General features: G+C 35.0%; 1 protein-coding gene across 5 annotated transcripts in view; it reads right to left on the bottom strand.

Moving 5' to 3' along the window:
* STXBP5 (syntaxin binding protein 5) overlaps positions 1 to 23,593 on the bottom strand; it is a 228,252-nt gene that overhangs the window by 19,980 nt on the left and 184,679 nt on the right. For all 5 annotated transcript variants that reach the window (XM_062186890.1, XM_062186892.1, XM_062186893.1 and 2 more), the window contains 4 exons: positions 17,854 to 17,904; positions 12,912 to 13,151; positions 6,268 to 6,637; positions 5,774 to 5,939 (listed from right to left, as the gene is read on the bottom strand). In XM_062186890.1, coding sequence (XP_062042874.1) covers positions 5,774 to 5,939; positions 6,268 to 6,637; positions 12,912 to 13,151; positions 17,854 to 17,904 — 827 coding nt within the window. The remainder of the gene's footprint in view (positions 1 to 5,773; positions 5,940 to 6,267; positions 6,638 to 12,911; positions 13,152 to 17,853; positions 17,905 to 23,593) is intronic.

Genomic DNA, 23,593 nt, shown 5'->3' with positions numbered 1-23,593 from the left:
TCTTGATTTCATCAATGTTGTTGACCGTGCCAGTTCATCCCCTTGTATTTCCAAGTAATATTTCATTGGACTTTGTTTATCAGTTCATCTGTTGAAGACAACTGTGTAATTTCCAGGTTTGGGCTCTCATAAACAAGGCTGCTATAAATTTTACTAGGACCTAGAATGGATGGGTCCTTGGTTCATGAATGATTACCCTTTAAAGAAACTGATATTTTTTCAAAGTAGTTGTACTATTTTATATGCCAAAACTTGACATGCTATTCTTACAAAAAAAAAAAAAAAAAAAAAAAACAAAACAAAACACTTTTAATCATTCTGATAGGTATTTAATGGCATTTCACTGTGGCTTTAATTTGCAGTTCCTCAATGACAAGTGATACTGAGCATTTTTTCATGGTGGAGTGTCTAAAATATTTCAACCATGTTTTTATTAGGTTGTTTCTTCCTTCTGATGTGTTTTAAGAGTTTTTTATATATTCTGGACATAAGTCCTTTATTACACATATGCTTTACTTTCCAGTCTATGGCTTCTGTTTTAATTTCTCACGTGTCCTTTGAAATGCAGCAATTTTAAATTTATTGAAGTTATCAGTGTGTTCTTTTATGGAAGGTGCTTATGTCACAGCAAAGAAATATGTGTCCAACATAAGATAAAAAAGGCTTTCTCTTATGTTTCTTTCTGTTTTAGTTTCAGGATTTATATGCAGTTCCATGATTCACTTTGAGTAAATTTCTGTATATAGTGTGAGGCATGGGACAAAGCTCATTTTTTTAAATTTCAGTATACAACAATTCCAGCAACATTTGTTGAAAAGGCAATTCTTTTTCCATTACATAGCCTTTGTCAAAAATCAACTGTCCAGTGGCCTGTGTTTGGCCTAGTGATTAAGACACAGATTAAGATGTGTGCATCCCATATTGGAGTGCTTGGGTTTGACTCCTGGCTCTAGTGTTGATTCTAGCTTCCTGCCAATACAGTCCCAGAGAAGCAGTGGTAATGACTCAAGTAACAGGATTTCTGATGACCAGGTGAGAAATTTTCATTGAGTTTCTCACTCCTGGCTTTGGCCCAGCCCAGTCCTGGATGCTGCAGGCATCTGGGGAATGAACCAGTGAACAGGAGTCTTTCTCTCTTTGACTCTCAAATAAATAAATATTTTTAAAAATCAGTTGTCTATAAACATTTATTTATTTCTGGGTGTTTTATTTTGATCCAGTAGCTTAACTGTTTATCTTGATGGCAATACCAGGCATTTCTGATTAGCTTCAAATGATTCTTAAGATAGTATTAGACTTTCAACTTGCTCTTTTTTTCAGTGTTGTTTTATCTACTGTAGTTCCCTTACATTTACATGTGAATTTTAGAATAAGCGTGTCCATTCTAACAAAGAAAAAAGTAACACTGGAATTCTGCCCAGAATTGTCATGAATCTGTAGTCCAATTTAAGAAGAACTGACATTGTAAGAATGTTGAGTTTTCAGACCTGCAGAGAAGGTACATACTCAATTTTTTAGGTATTTAAACTTTTATTTCTCCTATATTTTATGGCTTTTCAATGTACAGACCTTTTACTATTTTGTATGATTTATCCAAAATATTTCCTATTTTTGTTGATGTTGTAAATGATATTGTTTCTTAAATATCAATTCTTGAATATTCATTACTAGTATATAGAAATGAAATTCTTTTCATATTGACCACATATTCTGCACCTTTGCTCAAATCAGTATTAACTCTAGATATTTTGGTAGATTTCAGATTGCCTAAACAGAGGATGATCATGTCTTCGCTTTACATTTGCTTTCCAATAAAGATATATATATATATGTATTTTTTTGCCTTTTCCTTGCCAGATGCAATGGTTAGAACCTTAAAAACAATACTGACATCATGTTGACCGAAATATGCTGGACACACAAAGCCAAATACTTTATGTTCTCCCTTATATATGAGAGCTATTTTTTTTAAAAGCAAGAAATGCCTGAGTTTTGGTACACTGTTGACAAACTTTGTTTTAAATATTTGTCCAATTCATAGGAATTATATAACACTATAATTTTAATGATTCTGTAACTATTTAAAAATTTATATGAGTGAAGTTGAGCATTTTTCCCCTTGATTATTGTTTATATATCTCATGCCTATTTTCCCAGTGGTCTATGGTCTTTTTCCTTTTTTTGAATTCTTTATTTAGTGAAGCTAACAAGCCTTCAAGTATAATGTAAATGAAAAATGTGCTATCTAAAAAGAATAAAATATTTTTTAAAACAACACTGAATAAAAGAGATGAGAGTGAACAGCCCTTTCAAGTTTCTGATTTTAAGAAGAAAGAATCCAGTATTTCACTGTTTAAGTATTAACATTAGGAGTGTGTTTTTCATAGTTGTTTTTAAAGTTCCGTCTATTCCTTGTTTGTTGAGGTTTGTTTTATTAGGAATGGATACTGAACTTTGTCAATTGCTTTTCACTTTTAATAAAAAATTAATATGATGAATTACACTAAGTAATTTTCAAATATTAAATTAATTCTGCTTTCCTGGAATAAATCTCATCTAGTTACAGTATGTTATCTTTTTGATATAATGTTGAATTCAATTCGCTAAAGTATTCAGTTGGCCTCAAACTGTATCTCTGAAATACATAAAATCTGTTCTATTTATATTAATAAACATTTACAAAACAAAAAAATTAAAACTAAAAAAAAATTGGAAAACATTCCCAATTCAATTTTTTTAAAGAATGTTTACAAGTAGTATTATTCATTATTATTTTAAATAATGTAGCCCATCTTCACTTTGAATTTTGTTGGTCCCCAACTTCAATTTCTTTAATAGATAAAGGTTTATCCAGATTACGTTTTTTCTTAAGTGAGCTTTGGAAATTGAATCTATCAGGGAATTTATCCATTTCACTGAAGCTTTAGAATTGACTGACATACACTTGTTCATCCTTACACTGATAATCTATAACTTCTTTTTGTAATTAGTCTGGTTTGAGAACAAGATTATTGATCTTTTCCCCAAAAAGCTTTTGGTTTTATTGATTTTTTTTTTTTTACTGTTTCCTTGTTTTCTGTTTCAATTATTTCTATTTGGATATTTATTATTTTTGTTTTTCTGCTTATTTTTGAGTTTTAATTTATGCTTGTTTTTCAGTTTCTTTAGATACTGAGCTCACTGCTTTGAGATCTTCTTTGCTACCTAAATGGTGTAGTGTTGTAAGTCAACCCTAAAGTTATTCAGTTATTTTTTTCTTTTGCTATGCTTTTATGTTCATCAATATTTTTTTCTACAATGTCCAATCTGCTGTTAATGTCACTCAACATAATCTCTCATATTAAACACTAAGCTTCTCATTTTTGGAAGTCTGGTTTTGATCTATCTTCCACATCTCTATAACTTGTGAATGCACAGAGTACAGTTTTAACACCTGTTCTAAAGCTCTTCTGTGCTATATCAGTTCCTGTTTCCTTTTTATTGTATTGTTTATGGGTCATGTTTTTCTGTCTCTTTGTATGCCTGGTAATCTGTTTGGATGCCAGCCACTGATTTTTATCTTGGTAGGTGCTGGGTAGTTTTGGTTTGCTCTAATCCTTCAGCCTCACTCTGTATACTAGGGTACATTCTGATCCTTTGGGTCTTGCTCTTAGGATTTGTTAGGCAGGTCTGCAATAGTGGCTGAATAATGGCCACCCAAAGACATCAGTCTCTAATCCCTGGAAACTACAAATGTCATATTGTATAGAGAAAGGATTTGTGCAAATGTGGTGTCTTGCCTTGGGGAAATTATCCTGGGTTATCTGCATGGGCTATAAATGCAACTATACATGTCTCTTTAGGAAAGGGAGGCAGAGGAAGATGTGACACACAGGAGGATGAGGCAATGTGGCCATGGAGACAGAGACAGAGACTTCTGATGGAATGTCAGCATCTACTGCAGTGTGGAAGTAAGGGACCCATTCTCTCCTAGAGCCTCTGGAGGAAGAAAGGTCCTGCTGCCACTGTGAAGTTGGCTCACTGAAATGCATTTTAGACTCTGGCTCTCACAAGTGTGAAGAAATAAAGTTTAAGTGTTTTGGGCCACCAGCCTGTGGTAATCTGTTGTAGCAATCTCAGAAAATGAACACAACTATGAATTATGAGTTTTTCCAGTCTGGGTATTGGTATCAGGCATGGTTCTTGTGGATCTTTTATGCCTTTCAAATGGCTCTTTCCCTGGTCAGAGAGTTTAGTCAATGGTTGTGCTGAATACTGAATGTATGTGCTCTACTGAATACTCTGCAGAACTCCAGGGTTCTCCCTCTTTGTAGCTCTTTAATTTGCTTGGGGTCCCCAGACTGTTGATTCTGCCTCATGAACTTGGGAAGTCTGCTTGCATTGCCTCAACACCTTCTCTCTATGCCTCATCCTGAAAACTGAGTAAGGCCTTAAATCTGGGACATCTCTTGTTTCTTCTCTCTCAGGAGTTACTTTCTTTCATTGCTTTGATGTTCAGCATCTGAAAAACCTATTGTCTCATGAGTTTTGTCTGCTCCTTTTTGGTTGGTACAGGCAGGAAGGTTAATCTAACTTCGTTATTAGAGCTTGATTGGAAACTCTATTAACATTTGTAGCATATTCTTTATTTTAGATTTTTGGGTGAGGTCAAATGAATATACAATGTAAAAGAGTACTCAGGAAACTAAGGAATTTGGTTTTTAAAACACATAGTAGTCTTCATTCAACAAAGCAAGGCATTATTTCTACAAGTGCATGAGCCCTTGCCACCCATGTAGGTGACCTGGAAGAAGCTCCTGGCTCCTGACTTTAGCCTGGCTCAGTCCCAGCCATTGCAACCATTTGGGGAGTGAACCAGTGGATGGAAGATCTCTCTCTCTCTCTCTCTCTCTCTCTGTCTCCCCCGCTCTCTCTGTAGGTCTTTCAAATAAATAAATCTTTAGAAAAACATTCAAAGGAAAAGAAACAAGTATTTTCTTTCTCAAGTGTATAAATATACTGTGAGTACAGACTATATGGGAAGGGATTATAGAATCTGACCTAAAATAAGTAAAACTGTTTTCACATTAACTTGCTTCTTTAAAAATAACTAATATGTGGCTGGCGCCGTGGCTTAACAGGCTAATCCTCCGCCTTGTGGCGCCGGCACACTGGGTTCTAGTCCCGGTTGGGGCGCCGGATTCTATCCCGGTTGCCCCTCTTCCAGGCCAGCTCTCTGCTATGGCCCAGGAAGGCAGTGGAAGATGGCCCAAGTGCTTGGGCCCTGCACCCGCATGGGAGACCGGGAGAAGCGCCTGGCTCCTGGCTTCGGATCAGCGCGATGCGCCGACCGCAGTGGCCATTGGAAGGTGAACCAACGGCAAAAAGGAAGACCTTTCTCTCTGTCTCTCTCTCACTATCCACTCTGCCTGTCAAAAAAACCAAACAACAACAACAACAACAAAAACTAATATGTGTGTTTGTTACATATGTGTATAACAGATATTTATTCTATGTGAAGAATAGGTTGCATAAATGTTACATAAAATGTACATAACATTTCAAATGTCATTGTTTATCACTGGAAAAGCAAGTATGGATCAATGAGATGATGACGACATTTTAACCACAGAAGTCTCCAAGTATGTGCTCTGAAAGTCTAATGACAATGTTCTGAACTTTCCCATTTATGCTCATATGTACACTCTTGTGAGAGAGAGTAGGGGATGAAAAATATAAGGACCCTTAGAGAGCACTCCACCTCTGAAGAAATTATAATATTTTTGTTATTTACCTGAAGATTTTCACAGGTCTCTTGACTATAAGTCAGTCTCTGAATTTCTGTAGGTGAAACAAGATATAATGCTTGGCCATTGTTGGTGAAGCAGAACGTTCTGGCTATCCGCATATTGGTAAGGGGCAAGTAATACACATCCAATAGTGGCCTTAAACTTGGCAAACTTGAGGGAGAAATTAAAGACTTGTTAGTGATAAACATGGTAGGTTTTAGCCCTGAATACAGTATTATAGAAGCTAAAAATAACAGATCTTATAAACTTTATGATTTAGTTTGTATATCTAAATGGGAGATTAAAAAATGATTTGTATTTCTGAAATCCATTACAGTATTACAGTATACTTATTCACTATTAAGTAAATGAAAACAAATTCTTAGTATATAAAAACATAAACAAACAAACAAAAAAACCCACCATTTCATTCAAGCCAAATATAACTGTAATATGATTTGAAGGAAGAGACTCTCTGTGTTTTAAAAATATCTCTTACCTGAAAGCCATAATATGTCCATTGGCACAGAAACATGCCAGGCAGATACTGTTACTCAATGCTACAATATCTCCACGAAGCACAAATGAGGTTTCTGTTATGTTTTGCTTGTAAGCACAGTTCTGGGTTGGCAGTGAGATTACTTTTGCTTGCTTTTCAGAGCAAATCACTGCATACTGGTTTTCACTAATTTCCTGAGAGGAAGAGGGTGATACTGAGACAGGCCGCCTTTTTTTCAATTTCTCCTTTTCATCTTTTTCTTCAGGAACGTTGTGTTCTTTCCAGGGTTCATATGCAGGTGGCATTAAGCAGCCAGTGGTATCCAGAAATGCCATTCTCAAAATCGCCCCTTTTAGCCTCAGTATAGTACCTAATATACACAAATTTAATAAATAGATGACATATTAAAATTCAAAGTATGTTTATTTCAACTGTGATACATAGTACTTAAAATTGTATTGAATGCTGAACTGAAATTGTACACTGACTGTGCCATTGATAGGATTCAAAGTTCAAGCATGGCTTTCATGAGTCTGGAAAAAGACAGCAATGTTACATGCCCCAAACAGATAACCACCACCAATAATTCACAATTTAATTCAATATGATAAATTTTGCAAACAAACATCTGCAATAGGTTAATAAATAACAGGTATGCTGGGGGTATCTGGAATTAAGTTTCCTTTCACACTCAGCAAGTATACTACCAACAAGTATGAGAATGAGTAAATAGCATACAGCATGTAGAACTGAGCTGTCCGATATGGCAGCCACTAGCCAAAGTGGCCACAGAACGTTGGAAATGTGCTTTGTCTAAATTGTGGACAACTATGCTGGGAGAGTTAAACACATACCAGACTTGAAGACTTCAGCACAAAAATAATTAAGTGTAAAATATCTCAATAATTTTTATATAGTGACTATATGCTAAAATGATAACATTCTGTGATACACCTGGCTAAATACAATACATGTTGAATACTGGTATCCAAAATGCTTAAGACAAGAATTTGTTTCAATTTTTTTTGGATTTTGGAATATTTGTATTTAGATAATGAGAGATCCTGGGTATGGGACCCACGTCAAAACAGGAAATTCATTTATGCTTCATATATATGCACCTTATACATACAGCCGGAAGGTAAATTATGTAGTATTTTTGTTGTGCCTCAATTTGTTGTGCTGTAACTCCTATATGAGGTTGGTAGGGTGGAATTTTCCACTTGTGGCATCATGTTAGCACTCAAAATGCTTCAGATTTAAGAACATTTTGGATTTCAGATTTTTGGAATAGGGATGCTAGATTTGTATAAAAATTAATTCCATTTGATTTATATTTCATTTAATTTTTTTTTCATTTTATTTGAAAGGCAAAGAGAAGAGTAAGGAGAGAAAGAGAGAGAAAGGAGGGAAAGAGAGAGAGAGAGAGAGAGAGAGAGAGAGAGAGAGAGAGAGAGAGAGAAGTCCTCAAATGCCTGTAATGCCAGGACTGGGCCAGAATGAAGCCAGGTGCCAGAAACTCCATCCGGCTCTCCCCACAGGTAGCAGGAACCCAAATACTTGAGTCATCTCCATTGCCTTTAAGGATGTAAATTAGCAGTAAGCTGAATTGAAAACATAGCCAAGACTCAAACCAGGCACCCCAACATAGGATGTGTGCATTCCAAGCAGTACCTTCACCACTGAACTCATCATTAGCTCCTGATCTTTACATTGTTAATGTGGTTGCTAGAAGATTATATATGTGGTTCACACTGAATTCCAAAAGACAGTACTTTTCTAGAGAGCCAATGAGAAAAATATTCCATGTATTTCTAAGTATTATCTCTAAAATCATAATTTTGTTTTTAAACTATTTACCAATTCATGCCAAATACACTCAGGGCATTATTCTGGTCACAGTCTTAATTTAGTGGTTACACTTTTTTATTTAAGTAAAGGTAGCCTTTCCCCCACATAGCTTTGGAAATGTGTAATTGTGCTTTATGGACATTTCCAAAAAGCTAAATGAATGAATGGCATAGAATTGATTCACTTTAGTTTTTTTTTTTTAAAAAAAGATTTGTTTATTTATTTGAAAGGTAGCTTTACAGAGTGAGGACAGGGAGGGAGGAAGGGGGAAAGGGAGATCTTCCATCGGCTGGTTCACTCCCCAAATGGACTAGGGCTGGGCCAGGTCAAAGCCAGGAGCTGAGAAGTCTGTCCAGCAGATGGAAGACCTCTTTCTCTCTTTCTCTGCCTCTGCCTCTCTGTAGCTCTGCTTTTCAAATAAATAAATCTTAAAAAAAACAAAAAACAAAACACTGTTATCTGAAGTTAGTATTTGAGCATCTTAGGTTTTATTGGCTAAACCTAAAAACTCCAGTATACAGTCCAAGTTTGGCAAGTGGATAATTTAACTTTTTTAAGAAGTTTGGTAGAATAATGAGAAACATAATACTTATAATCTTATAGTTTAATCACTAGTTACCTTAAAACACATTCTAAAGTTAACTTTTATTTCAAAACCCCTGATTTTTCTTCTGGTCCACTGAAAGAATTCTTCTTTCAGTTTTGATGAGGTCAGCTGAATTATTCATGTCAATTTGGGAAATGTATTGCACATACATGGTCCTACTACTTGGGTTTTCTATAAATGAATCAAAATAACACCTAAACATATATTGTGTTATACTTGGCAGGATTTTTAGCAAATTTCTCAGGTTTTCCTTTTGAAGAAAAGAAAAAAAGGGGTCAAAGTAGACCATTTCAGGTTCTTACACAGAGAAACAGATCTACTTGAAAAACACATCTGTGGGGCCGGCACTGTGCTGCAGTAGGTTAATCCTCCACCTGTGGCAATGGCATCCCATATGGGCACCAGTTCTAGTCCCAGCTGCTCCTCTTCTATTCCAGCTCTCTGCTATGGCCTGGGAAAGCAGTAGAAGATGGCCCAAGTACTTGGGCCCCTGCACTCACATGGGAGACCCAGAAGAGGCTCCTGGCTCTTGGCTTCGGATTAGCCCAGCTCCAGCCTTTGTGGTCATTTGGGGAGTGAACCAGAGGATGGAAGACCTCTCTCTCTGTCTCTAGCTCTCACTGTCTGTAACTCTACCTCTCAAATAAGTAAATAAAATCTTAAAAAAAAAATACTAAAAGGGACAAAGTATTAAATTGTACATCAATAGTTAGGACAAGGGCTGATCAAGTCACTGTTTCTCATAGTGTCCATTTCACTTCAACAGGTTTCCCCTTTGGTGCTCAGTTAGTTGTTGCCGATCAGGGAGAACATATGATATTTGTCCCTTTGGGACTGGCTTAATTCACTCAGCATAATGTTTTCCAGATTCCTCCATTTTGTTGCAAATGACGGGATTTCATTGTTTTTGACTGTTGTATAGTATTCTATAGAGTACATGTCCCATAGTTTCTTTATCCAGTCTACTGTTGATGGGCATTTGGGCTGGTTCCAGGTCTTAGCTATTGTAAATTGAGCTGCAATAAGCATTAAGGTGCAGACAGCTTTTTTGTTTGCCAATTTAACTTCCTTTGGGTAAATTCCAAGGAGTGGTATGGCTGGGTTGTACGGTAGGGTTATATTCAGGTTTCTGAGGAATCTCCAAACTGACTTCCATAGTGGCTTAACCAGTTTGCATTCCCACCAACAGTGGGTTAGTGTCCCTTTTTCCCCAGATCCTCTCCTGTATCTATTGTTGGTAGATTTCTGCATGTGAGCCATTCTAACCGGGGTGAGGTGAAACCTCATTGTGGTTTTGCTTTGCATTTCCCTGATGGCTAGTGATCTTGAACATTTTTTCATGTGTCTGTTGGCCATTACTTTATCCCTTTTAGTATTTTTTGTTGTTGTTGTTCTAGTACTATTGGTTGAACTCTGAAATTAACACACAATTATTCTTAGGTGTTTAAATTTAATTGAAAAGTGATCCCTGTTAAATATAACAGTGGGAATAAGAGAGTGAGGAGATGTACAATTTGGGACATGCTCAATCGGACTTGCCCCAAATGGTGGAGGTAGAAACGTGCCAGGGGATTCCAATACAATCCCATCAAGGTGGCATGTACCAATGCCATCTCACTAGTCAAAGTGATCAATTTCAGTTCACAATTGATCACACTGATAGGTCTAAGAGTCAAAGGGATCACACAAACAAGATTAGTGTCTGCTAATACTAACTGATAGAATAAAAAAGGGAGAGAAGGATCCAACATGGGAAGCAGGATACACAGCAGACTCATAGAATGGCAGATGTCCTAAACAGCACTCTGGCCTCAGAATCAGCCCTTAAGGCATTCGGATCCGGCTGAAAAGCCCATGAGAGTATTTCAGGCATGGAAAGCCAAACACTCTGGCAAAAAAAAAAAAAAAAAAAAAAAAAAAAAAACCTAAATGAAAGATCTCCGCGAGTGAGATCCCAGTGGAAAAAACAGGTCATCAAAGAAGGAGGTACCTTTTCTCTGAAGGGAGGAGAGAACTTCCACTTTGACTATGACCTTGTCTAAATATGATAAGAGTTGGTGAACTCAAAAGGCTTCCATAGCCTTGGCAACTCATGACCAGAGCCTGGGGTGATTACTGATGCCATAAACAAGAGTGTCAATTATTAAGTCAACAACAGGAGTCACTGTGCACTTACTCCTCATGTAGGATCTCTGTCCTTAATATGCTGTACATTGTGAATTAATGCTATAACTAGTACTCAAATAGTATTTTTCACTTTGTGTTTCTGTATATAAAGAGAATTGAAAATGAATCTTGATGTGAATGGAAGGGGAGAGGGAGCAGGAAAGGGGAGGGTTGCGGGTGGGAGGGAAGTTATGGGGGGGTGGAAGCCACTGTAATCCATAAGCTGTACTTTGGAAATTTGTATTCATTAAATAAAAGTTAAAAACAAAAGAAAGAAAAACACATCTCTTACACTTTTAACACTGCTAACAGGATATGAGTACCACCAATAATTTATAAACAGGCATCTTACTAAAAACAACCTTAGAAATCCAAACTTCAGGAGAACCAAAAGGTTCCTTTGCATATATGAACTTTATCTTTTAAAAAATTATTCATATGAAAGGAAGAGATAGAAAGAGGACAGAGAAAGGTTCACTCCCCAAATGGCCAGCAGGCTGAACCCAGGAGCCAAGGCCTTCTTCTTGGTCTCCCATATGGGTTGCAGGGGCCCAAGGACTTGGGCCATCTTCTATTGCCTTCCCAGGAGCATTAGTAGGGAGCTGGATTGAAGTGGCGCAGCCAGGACACAAACTGGCACCCATATGGGAAACTCTGCAGGTGGTGGCTTAGCCTTTTATGGCACAACACCAGCCCTATGAACATTATCTTTCTATCAGGGCAAACTTCATAGTTAATTTGATTTTGTTGCAAGTTGGAAGGTAATTTGATTTTATGTCATGTTGAAAAATACCTTAAATTCTTTCTATTTAGTTAACAGCAAATTATCTATATTTAATTGCTTCTTCTCATTTTTAAAATTGTCTTATTGCAAATTTATACACATTTATTATAAAATATTAAAAAACTACAAATCAGTAAAAAGAGGAAAATGAAAATTATTTCAGGTTCTGCTAACCAGTGACAATTCCTGTTAACATTTTGACTCTCTTTCTAGCTTTTTAAAAATTCTTATACATAATTGCTGCCTACTAGTGAGAAATGAGATTAGTAAGAATACTATCATTACATAACCTGTTTTCCATAATCTAACACACAGGCATGGAATATAAACCCAAGTATTTATTGAACTGAATGAAAATCAAACTACTTATTTAATAAAGATAATTTGGAAATGAACACTTAAATCATAATTACATTTTAATTCTATACTCTAAAAAATTTTTAAATCTACTATAGAAAGGAGATACACTAAAGAGCAAAGTCATGGTTGATTCTATGTAGCTGAGCATAAATTAGTAGTAATGGAATCTAGAACACTCAGTTATTTTCAGACCTATTAGACCCTGCATGCTTTTAATAAAATCCAATCTCATTTTCAATATGTGAAGACTAAATAGTTTTTAAAATGTGCTATTAAGTCATCTTTTCTCATTACTTCAAATAAGAAAAATAACAGTGATTAAAAATAACCATATAAATAGTTTAAAAATAACTTTAAAATTTTTCTCCTAAATATGTACCACCCTTCTGCTTATAGAGTATAAATTTTGAGTTACTAGGAATGCATTATGTTAAGAACAATTATTTTTCATCTTCTTATTTCACACATGATTCTAGAGTTATGCAATGTAAAACTTGAGTGGCTGTATAAATAAATGGAATTTTATTTATTTATTTTTTACTATAAATTAGATTTCTTTATTATCTTCCTGTAAACATACCTTTCCTTACAAGTGTTTTATTACAGACGCATAATCTCCTTAACAAAATGGAGAAAAACAAATATATCTTACATGTAGGACAATATAATTTATAATTTCTCCTATACTGCTATATGGTGACCAAAATCCTGTTTTATATATTCCTTCATTAAAAACCAGAAAACTGGTCACTATCTTCACTTACTTCACATTTTAGAATTTTCAGCTCGATTCAATAACGAAAAACAAACTCCTACTAAATCACTGTAAATCACACCTGAAAAGTAACTTTAAGTGCTGCACCAGAGCATACATACCACTTGGAGACACAATCACTGGCTGAAGAAGTCTTTGTTCTCCTCCTGGGGGAAGGTTCAGTGCAATGACCAGCACTGTTCCCAGTGTTGTTCCAACCCAGAGACACGGGGAAGGGGAGGAGTCCGCCTTTCGAGTAAAAGTTTCACAGAAATGAAGAGCAGAGATAGCTTCTCGGGATTCTTTGTCAATGCTGGTTACACTTGAACTCCGTGATCGGCTGAAGGAATTATCTTTTACGTCTGAAATGATTTAAAGTGTTGTGAGATTGCTCAAATTGCAAGATCACACTTTTTCTGGGCATAAATTTGGCCAAAAGTTAAATCTGAAAAAGAGAAAAATCTATAGTATATTTAACTTTAGTTTATTTTTAACTGAAAAGGAATGTAACTTTTATGCTAATGATTTTCGTTCTTGTTTAAATATAAAATTAAAATGAACAAATCCACACTTTTCAGAAGCAAGCTGGGTAAATCCCAATGCATTTCTGAATGTCTGATCCTTAGTATTCTGGCTGATTTTGTAATATTTGCCTCATCACCTTCTTTCCTCCTGGTATGTTTTTTTCTTTCATAATACAATCCATGAGTAGGTAGAAGTAGAGGGAAGTAGAAAAGTGAGACTAATTTCCAAGTTAAAAAATGCAATTAGGAGTACTCTGATGGACCTTTACTTTCTCATATGAAAGCTTTTAAACAGTAAAAATTTAGACTGCATGTTTCGTGAATGCCATTTTAATTGTCATCACCATTCAGCAAAGTATACAATGGGTATATTCTCTTTGGATCATATTCTCTTTACACAGGTTTCTGTAATGATGGATATTTTAAAAATACATTAAAAAACCTCTCGTCCTCAGCTATGTTCTGTGGATAATTTCAAAAGTATTACAGGTCTCCCCATCTTTTCTCTTAGAACTGCATCTGCAAATGTTTACTGGACGTTTTTCCTGTCATACTCCACTTTGTAAAATCAAAACACATCGTTAAACAAAGCACTATATTCTTCTGATGACACTGTATTAGTAACAACCCTGGTTCTGCTAGTGAACAACGCTTAAAATGAGCCACAGTGTTGCTCCCTCCTCTTCATTTCACCTATAAACTTGATGTGAAACCAGACCCAGGATGTTGTTTCCTTCTTTCCATTACTAATCTGTTTCCATTGCTCCAAATTCAGAGTCTCATTACTATTTTCCTAGGCAATACCCAACTGATCTTCTACCCTTAGTCGCTCATAGCTAACACAGCTCAGTTAAATTTTATAAAACAGTTAACAATTCTGTCTTTCTGTCTTCTCAATTAAAAAAAAAAACAAAACCTAAGTGGCACCTCTTTGTCTATTTATTCCTTGAGAGGAGAGAGACACACACACAGAGTGTTCCCAGCCTGCGTTCACTTTCCAAATGTTCACAAAGGCTACACTAGAAGCCAGGAACACAATGTAAGCCTTCCACATGGGTGACTTGAGCCATTACTACTGCCTCCCAGGGTCTGCACTGGTACAAAGCTGGAGTCAGGAACTGGAGCTGGGAATCAAACCTAGGCACTCTGGTGTGGAACACAGATATTTAACCGCTGGGGCTAAAGGCAAACTCTCTTGTTCAAAGTTCTCAGGACTTTGCAAAATACTTTTAACCTGTCCTCCTAATCTGTTAACACCCAGTGCTACCCTGCTTCAGTTCATTATGGGAAATAAATCAAGCCAACTGATTTTTTCCAAATATAATTTGCATTTACCTACTTATATAGTTTTGCTTCTTATTTTCTGGCTAGTGTCCTTGCCTTGGCCCTTTCTTTAACCAACAATGCTTATTTTCCATCTCAGTTATTGCCATATTTTGTTTGTCCTGATTCAAACAACCATGCATAATTTATCTCCCTTTTTAACCTCTATTGCTCATGTCTCCACATTGGCAATTGCATTGGTGCTGTAGTTATTTCTGATTTGTTTTATAACCTGCTCTAAAGTGACTACAAGTCTCTTGAGTATAAGGATTGTATCAATTTTTGATTCCCTGCAGAATTTTGCACATATGAAAGACACTCATATAAACATTTGCTAAAGACAGATCTATAGTTGAGAGTATCTAAAATGCTGTTTCTTCTGCCCTATATGGTATATTAAAATTCTCAGTAGCTTCCACTGCTCACATCTAATAAGTCACTCCTCAAACCACATGCTTTCTATGCTACTTTGAAAGAAAAGATGTTTCATAATTTCATGAAAAATTCAACAAAATTTTAGTCTTCCAGGCTTTATTTTACAACATAAAATGGTATTATTGAATCATAGTTATACTATCAAAAGGTTTTTGCAATGAAATTTAGATTCATACAATGAAAATATTCCCCTAAATCATAATTGTATGCAACATAATTTTGATTATAGGTACAATCTGAAAATAATAAAGTTACTAGTGTAACAACACCAATTCATTTTTTTAAAGCATAAGTCATATCTAACTGAGGCTTCTAAGGATCCGTTTTTCTTTGATTGAGATTATTTTCTGATTACAGATTATGTTATTGTAGAAAAGACTAGTTACTCTAAATGAAACAACTTTCTATAATCAATAGCTCAATACTGGATGAGTTTATAATATTATATTGGTTCCAATAATTTACATTTCCAAAGTTTTTTTAGTAAAATTGCAGAAAATTTCAATTCATTTTCCAATGACAAATAAATTTAGTTTGTTATTTAAATAAAGCATAAATATGCAAAGTAAACAGACATAGATTTCCAGCTGTGATATAATGCTAACAACCAAAAGGAATGAAATAAAAAGTTCAACAGTATAAATTTCAATGTAAATTAATCTATGGAAAACTGACTGAGATATACATACATATCTTAAAATTACAACAGGTGATTTATAACTATATATGTTAATTCACAAGCTGAATGAACAATGTTTAATTTAACTACATAAGATGAATAAGCTAAAATTTCATTTTTTTATTTGATTTACCTATAAAAATTAGGTTATCAAAGAAATTCCTAAGGCTAGATCAATATTGGATAATGCACTGAATAAGAATCAAGTTTGAAATGGATAGAGACAGGTTGCTTATTTTATTATATGGCTAAAAGTGTTTGGAAATAAAATGGAATTTTCTGTAACTGAAACTTTCATTTATTGCTATTGTGGTTCTCTGTGGCTTAATTTTTAGATATTGGGCAGGTTAGACAAAAGGATTGGAATGTTTCATTTTAAAGGTTCTAGTAATATTAGCAAAAATAGAAATATCAACCACTAAGCAAGGCCTACTATGTGAAAGGCTGTGACGTAATACTTTACGTTTATCATTTCAATGAATTAATAAAAGAATTTTGAGAAATATTATCATCACAAGTTCAAAGAGGTTAAATGACTTTCCTAGTATGATGAACCTAATACATGGTAGAGTCAGGCCCTGTCAAAAGTCTAAAGCTTCCTGTTAGACAACTCTAGACAGTGTTTACCTCCCATGTCTGACACTGGAAAACTGACATCAGAAGTTTAACCGTATCACCAATTACTCCTGATCTGTACAAGGACGGTGAAGCAATAGAAAGGCACAGAGCCATGCAAATCCTCTATAAACAAAAACGAGTTCAGATTCTTCCAGAGATGCAGGACAGTACAACAGCCTCTGCTGCTCTACAACATCTAGCAGTCTGAACTACAAATATAGTTGCTTTGATTTTCCCCATTGCCTCCTGGATCCATGTAAAACAACTAGCAGCCGAGGATCTCCACCAAACAATTCAGCAGCACAAGGACTTGAGTAAAACATTCAAACAATGTGGAGATATTCAACACATAAAACAAAGTTATAATTGGGCAGGCAAGCTAAACCATTAACTGAATAAGCATGACTTGTAAAAGCATGCAGTACATACTTTTATTAAATTATATCTTTTATAAATGCGGATTTAAAAAAATATAATTCAGTATGACATTTTTATTAAATTTAAATCCATCTCTTATTTTTCCTATGAATGTAGCTTTACACTAATGACAACTGAGTATATCACATACTCACTATCAAATAAATGCTTTCTATCATTGAACTAAGGTAAGACTACAATTTGGAAATGCTAAAATTAGTATCCTGAAATAGACCAACACCTAAGTTTGCAACATGCATAAAAAAGATAGTCAAGGAATCTATAAGATAACAATATTGGGAAGGCGAGTTATAGGGACAAATCTAGATATCTCCAAGATAGCAATGAGTAGAATCATCTGTAAGCAGTAAGTAGTCATTTCCTATTCAATGAAAGATAGCAGAAATTTCTGACATCACAAAAATGAGTTTAAAAAGAAACCCTGCTTTACATGTACTACATGAGATCTTACTTTTATATTTAGTGAAGTGTCATTTGTCCCCACAGGAAATCAAATATCTGTTTTGATCTGGATATAATGCAAAATAAATGTGTGGATATATTCACTCTGCTTTCCTATCAGATAGAGATACACAGAGAGTGCCATGGAAGAAGAATTATTTCTCAGCTTATTATTACCAAAAATATAAATATGACGATCTTACAGGAGAGATTAATTGCAATAAGCTAATTTATTTAAAATATTAAATTACTATTAAAATATCAATATTTTAAAAATAGAAATGAGTTTATAGTTCAAAATACACTTCTAAGGCTTTTTTTTTGTAATATCACCATTTTTAATCTTATAATAAAATTCTGTTAAGATACTAAGTCTGAGAAAGCCAAAGAAATATATTAGTTTGGTTTGCTTGATTACATATTATGATTTTTTTTTTACAATTTATATGGAATTCTAAAGTTCAGTCCTTCCTTAAACATTTTAGTCTTTATTTCCAATGCAAATGTAGTCTACAGTAATTTTAAATTTTCTGATTTGCTTACTTGTCTTCCAATTAGAGAGAATTTAATCACTTTGGACATTTATTAATTAAGTTATATACTTACCTAAATCAGGCTTTAGATCAGTGGGCAAACTTAACTTCCTTGACATCTTTGCTGAAAAATAAAATGCAGTTTTAAAATTCTGAAGACTATTTGATTCATACTTGTTAACACCAACTGACTTCCAAGACAGAAGTGAATACTTTTATGACTAAATCTAGATGCTAGGATGATTAAATCATAATTAATATTATTAGGGGTGGAAAGTAAATCTTACTTTCAACTTGTTAAAAGTTTGTACTTACTTGATGTCATATTTTTGCATGAAGCTCTTACTTCAAGGAGCCTTTTAAATTCTAACTCATAATTATGCTTAGAGGAAAGGGTTAGGCTTTTCTAAGAGAAGTAATCAATCTTCCTAGGAAAGGTGTTGCAGTTAAGGGCAACAGAAGCATAAGACTAAGTTTAGGTAAGTAACAGGAAATTCTTCCAGTTCATGGTGTTCATAACTATTTGGCTCATTATTTCTTAAGTTGATGTCTAGAATATAGGACAAACCTATATCTATAATCAGATCAAGGTATTTTATTATATCACAAAATTATCTGTCTTAATCATTACTTGATATATAAGTCAACAATTCTATTTACATTTCATTGAAAAACAAAAAAACTAAATTAATCCAAAATTACAGTATTTATATAAAATGTAAACTACAGGTATTTTTGTGGTATTAGAAAGGACAAAAGCTAATAAACAAACTTACTGGAATTCACTTTCCATCCTTAAAGTCAGTTTTTGTCTTACACTAGTAAGTGATTTAAAGTTAGGAGTTGTTCTACTATATATCTATTATGTTAGTGGTAATGCATGCGTAACAGAATAGTGCATCCTATGTGAAATCTTAAAAAAAGCATTTCTTTGTTAATACATGAATGCATACACTGGGTTAAACTTTGGACTGTTAGGAGATATTTAAAGCACAGACCCTGCTAGTCCATAAGGGCGCCATGTAAACAAAGAGAAATCCAGTCATAGTATATAACTTCCAATCTAAAAAAATGACAAATCCATTGTTAGGAAAGAGGCATTAGGCAGACTGGGAAAGGACTGGGGGAGGGGGACATCAAGTTTTGACCTGTAGACTTCCCTAATTCATATCCTTGAACAAATAACAATTGGTCAAATATATGTATCAGTTATCCCATCTTCACCTATTGAATAATTAAATGAATAAACTTCATTTAAAAGAATAAAATATAAAACCCCAAATAGTCAAAACAATCCATTTAGTGGATATCACAAATATAGTTGCTATCATATCTGGGGGTCAATATGATTACAATTAGAAGGCATTTTACCCCTAAAGCAATCCCCCAAAAGCAATATTAAGCAATATCATTCAGAGGTTTTCACCAGTATCATAGGTACAACGTACCTAGACTAAGAAGTATCTATATAATGTGCACAGTATCTGAAGTAAAAAATTCAATTTGGCACAGTCAAAATATACCTTTGTAGTGGCTGGCTTTGTGGCACAGTGGATTAAGCTGCTGCCTGTGATGCTGGCATCTTATGAGTAAGGTTCAAGTCCTAGCTGTTCCACTTCTCATCCAGCTCCTTGCTAACATGCCTGGGAAAGCAGTGGAAGACGGCCCAAGCACTTGGGTCCCTGCCACCCACATGGGAGACCTGGATGGAGTTCCAGTCTCCTGGCTTTGGCCTGGCACAGCCCCAGCTGTTGCAGTCATTTGAGGAATGAACCAGCGGATGGAAGATCTATGTAACTATGCCTTTAAAATAAATAAAATCAACCTTAAATGATAAATAAATATACTTTCAGAATCAGATGATGCAGATGCCACTTCTCTAGACCTCACTACCATGATTTTGATTAAGTTATTCTAAATCTTAGGACCTGTGTTTGAGGATCTCAGTAAGTGAATATTCTGATTCTGTACCACTGCTGTAGGGCCTGAAAGGGCTTTCCAGTAAGCTCACAGAAGATGCTCATGCTTCTGGTCTGTGGACCACAATTTGAGAAGCAAACTACCAGGCCTATATACAGCTTTAGGATAAAACCAAGACAAATGAACCCTAATATATAAATACACTAGGTCTGAAAAAAAAAATCACTCTTTGAACAAGCTTCAATATCCTAAGTAAGTACTTTAAACCCTCAAGATTTTTAATAATATTACTTAACTCCAATAATTCTTAAACTTCATTACTCCTATAGAATAATTTTGTCTAGCATCATAATTTTTTATGTAAAAGCATTGAATACAACTAACAGCTTTCAAATACTTTCAGTTGGCCTAAATCCAACATTTTAATACTTTAATATTGAGAGGTTGACATCACAAATAAAATGACTGGAAGATAATTTGAATAGAACAAGTTTATACTAAGTGTCACAAGCAACTTTTAATTATAGTCTATTATTTCCACCTGAAAGACTGCAATTGGAGATCCACAATTCAGTCACATCAACCACAATATTCAAATGAGAGATATTTAAGCATTATCACTATGTTCTTATGCGATTATAAGCAAGCTCCTTGAAATGACAAATAATGTTAAAAGATTAACTTTTGCTGTTTTGTGTTAATTCTGACCATCAAGTAATATTTTAAAGATAGAGAACTAAGAGTTTTGTGTACAGAGAAAATTTTTTGCTATATGTAGAGGTATCACATGTACCCTGAAACAAAGGGATCCCTTTTTATTTATTAAATATTATTGGGAACATGCTAGCAATGTATCAATGGGCAAGGATGGACTTCCTGTCCACCAGGAGCTACAGCCAATAGGAAGAAAAAACTCAAATGCAAGGCGGTAACTGGTCATGGTGGCAAGCACAACACCCTGATTTGAGTATACTGCATTTATACCTCTTTCAGTCAGAAATATTTATCTGGGACCACGGAACCTCAGACAAAGTCAGCAAAAGACTTTTAAGCATTTTTCATAAACCAAGATGCTCTCCAAATATTTTGTTGTTGGTTTTTCTTTGGATATAGAATTTACATACAAGCAGGGAAATGTTAAATTTATATTCACTGCTGATATATCCACCTGTGTAACCCACTTAGCAAGATACAGAGCACTACAATCACACCCTAAAAAGTCACACTTACTCCCATGCCCACAAATAAACACGCCCTAACACTTTTTCATCAGAGATCAGTTGTGCCTGTTCAGCAACTCCATACTGATGAAATCACAGCACACTCTGTGTAAAACATCTCACTGTGGGTGATGCTTTTAGGGTTCTTCCCCCAAATACTTTTAGGCTTCCATTCGTTTTTGCAAGGCACAAAATGAGAATGAAAAAAATACACACTCTCTTAACTAACGGACTGAGAAACATATCAGGTTAACTTTTTTAAATGGGTATTTTTACCTTGCCTTTTCTTTTAAATTATGTGCTCTTCAAAGAAAAATTGGAAACCACAGAAACAGAAAGAAAGTCACTATTAATGGCCACAGCCAGAAGTAACATTTTTGTATGTTCTGCTAGTCACCTTTTTAAAATCCACTTTTCTTTTATACAGTTGAGATCAACTATACAAATCTGCATTCTGCTGTTTTTCACTCTTAAAGCACTTTCTTATGTCACTATTATGGTATTTTAATAACTGAAAATTTAATTATGGATGCTTACAGGCCATTTAGATATTTTCCAACATATACAGTAATACAAGTGTACAGAAATATTTGAATATATTTGGATTATTTCCTTAGAATAGAATTCCTGTTGACTCCTTCAACTCCCCTCCCCCAAGTTGTTCTAAAGTATGTCTTGTATGTCCTTTTTTAAAAATGGGCATGTAAGCACAGTATTTCACAAACTTCTATTTAGATGAAAAGAAAACAAGAAAAACATGCACAACTTTGTCATGATGAAAAAGTCTTCACTCACAACTCAGCCCCTCAAAACAAGAAGCTGCTCTATGTTCTTACTGTGTTGAATGTAGCTGGGTTATCTGAATCCAGGTAGATCAGCACCTATCTCTGAATGTAACTTGTCTGTTTTGTATGGATGCTTTTTGAGAGATGAGAACAACAGGGAGTGAAGGAAGGAGCTGAGGGAAAGAGAGGTAAAGGATATAAATCATGGAAATTAACTCTTGCTCGGATGTATAAGTAAATGGTTTTTCTTTGAAGGAAGAGACAGCTCTCTGAATGTCTGCAATGACAGGCAGAATCCTTAAGTATTAAGCAAGGATTTGTCTTGAAAGGCACAGCTAATGTGAGGTGTGATCATTTAACCTATCATGATTTTTACTGAAACTGAATGTTCTTGCTTTTTCACTGATTTCATAGGCACACATATGTATGCCTCAGATAGCAATGTTGGTTAGACATAAAGTCACTGCTGACATTTACAGATTTTAAAAACTTTTTATAGGGGCCGGTGCTGTGGTGCACCAGGTTAAAGCCCTGGCCTGAAGCGCTGGCATCCCATATGGGCACTGGTTCTAGCCCTGGCTGCTCCACTTCCGATCCAGCTCTCTGCTGTTGCCTGGGATAGCAGTAGAAAATCTCCCAAGTCCTTGGACCCTGCACCCACGTGGGAGACCCAGAAGCAGCTCCTGGCTTCAGACTGGTGCAGCTCTGGCTGTTGCGGCATCTGGGGGGGATGAACCAGCAGATGGACTCTACCTCTCTCTGTAACTCTGTCTTTCAAATAAAATAAATCTTTTAAAAAAAAACCTTTTATAAAAATAATTCTAATTTTAAAGAATTCAAACAATGCAGAACACTATCCATTTTTAAATTATCATCCAATATTCCACCCACCAGAAATAACCATTGAGATTAGTTGAAAATTTTTATTATCTATTTTTACATACAGATAGTCACTATAATAGTTTGTAGAAAACTATAATACTATATCAGGGTACTTTTAAAAAGTTCATGTGAAATACGTATTATGAAAAAAAATCCTAATTTTTTGCACCAAAATAAAATTTTTAAAAAATTCATTTTACATTAACTTTCTGAAATGCTCTATGACTAAGTACAATAAATTTTTACTTTCCTTAAACTTAAGTGACACTAAATGAACTGCTGTATTGAATTTTACTTACTATAAAGACCAAAATACTCTAAGGAAAATAAAACACATTACGAGAAACATTCAGAGGTTAGTTATTTTTATAACTGTATTTCATATTAGATAGATTGCCTCAGCCACAATCAGAAAAGTGGCCTGCTCTTACTTCAAAAAAAATTCCTTCTTCTTAATTTTCACTAGTTGCATTACTTTTAACAGTTCCAAGTTTTACGATACTTACACTGTATAATAATTTGCAAAGGCTTAATATTGGTTATATATTTAAATGATTTTAAGCTCAACACTAGTCTTTTTTTTCTTAAACAATTCTGCATTACTTTGCTTCATTAATTGAATGAATTTCATCATGAAATTTTTTAATCAGTCCTTTATTCCTTGGATTCTTTCATGGTCAGAGACATCAACTGTCTTTGTACTTGAAGGCTACTCATCTGTTTTCTAGTTCATTGATCTGTGCTATTTCTAATTTTTTTTTAATTATTATTTGACAGGTAGAGTTGTAGACAGTGAGAGAGAGAGACAGAGAGAAAGGTCTTCCTTCCGTTGGTTCACCCCACAAATGGCCGCTACAGCCAGTGCGCTGTGTCCATCCGAAGCCAGGAGCCAGGTCCTTCTTCCTGGTCTCCCATACGGGTGCAGGGGCCCAAGCAGTTGGGCCATCTTCACTGCCCTCCTAGGCCACAGCAGAGAGCTGGACTGGAAGAGAAGCAACTGGGACTA

Source organism: Lepus europaeus, chromosome 3, assembly GCF_033115175.1.
Source record: "Lepus europaeus isolate LE1 chromosome 3, mLepTim1.pri, whole genome shotgun sequence".
Classification (NCBI taxonomy): Eukaryota; Metazoa; Chordata; class Mammalia; order Lagomorpha; family Leporidae; genus Lepus; species Lepus europaeus.
The sequence above is the reverse complement of the archived record's forward strand: the minus strand, read 5'-3'. Positions and strand labels throughout refer to the sequence as shown.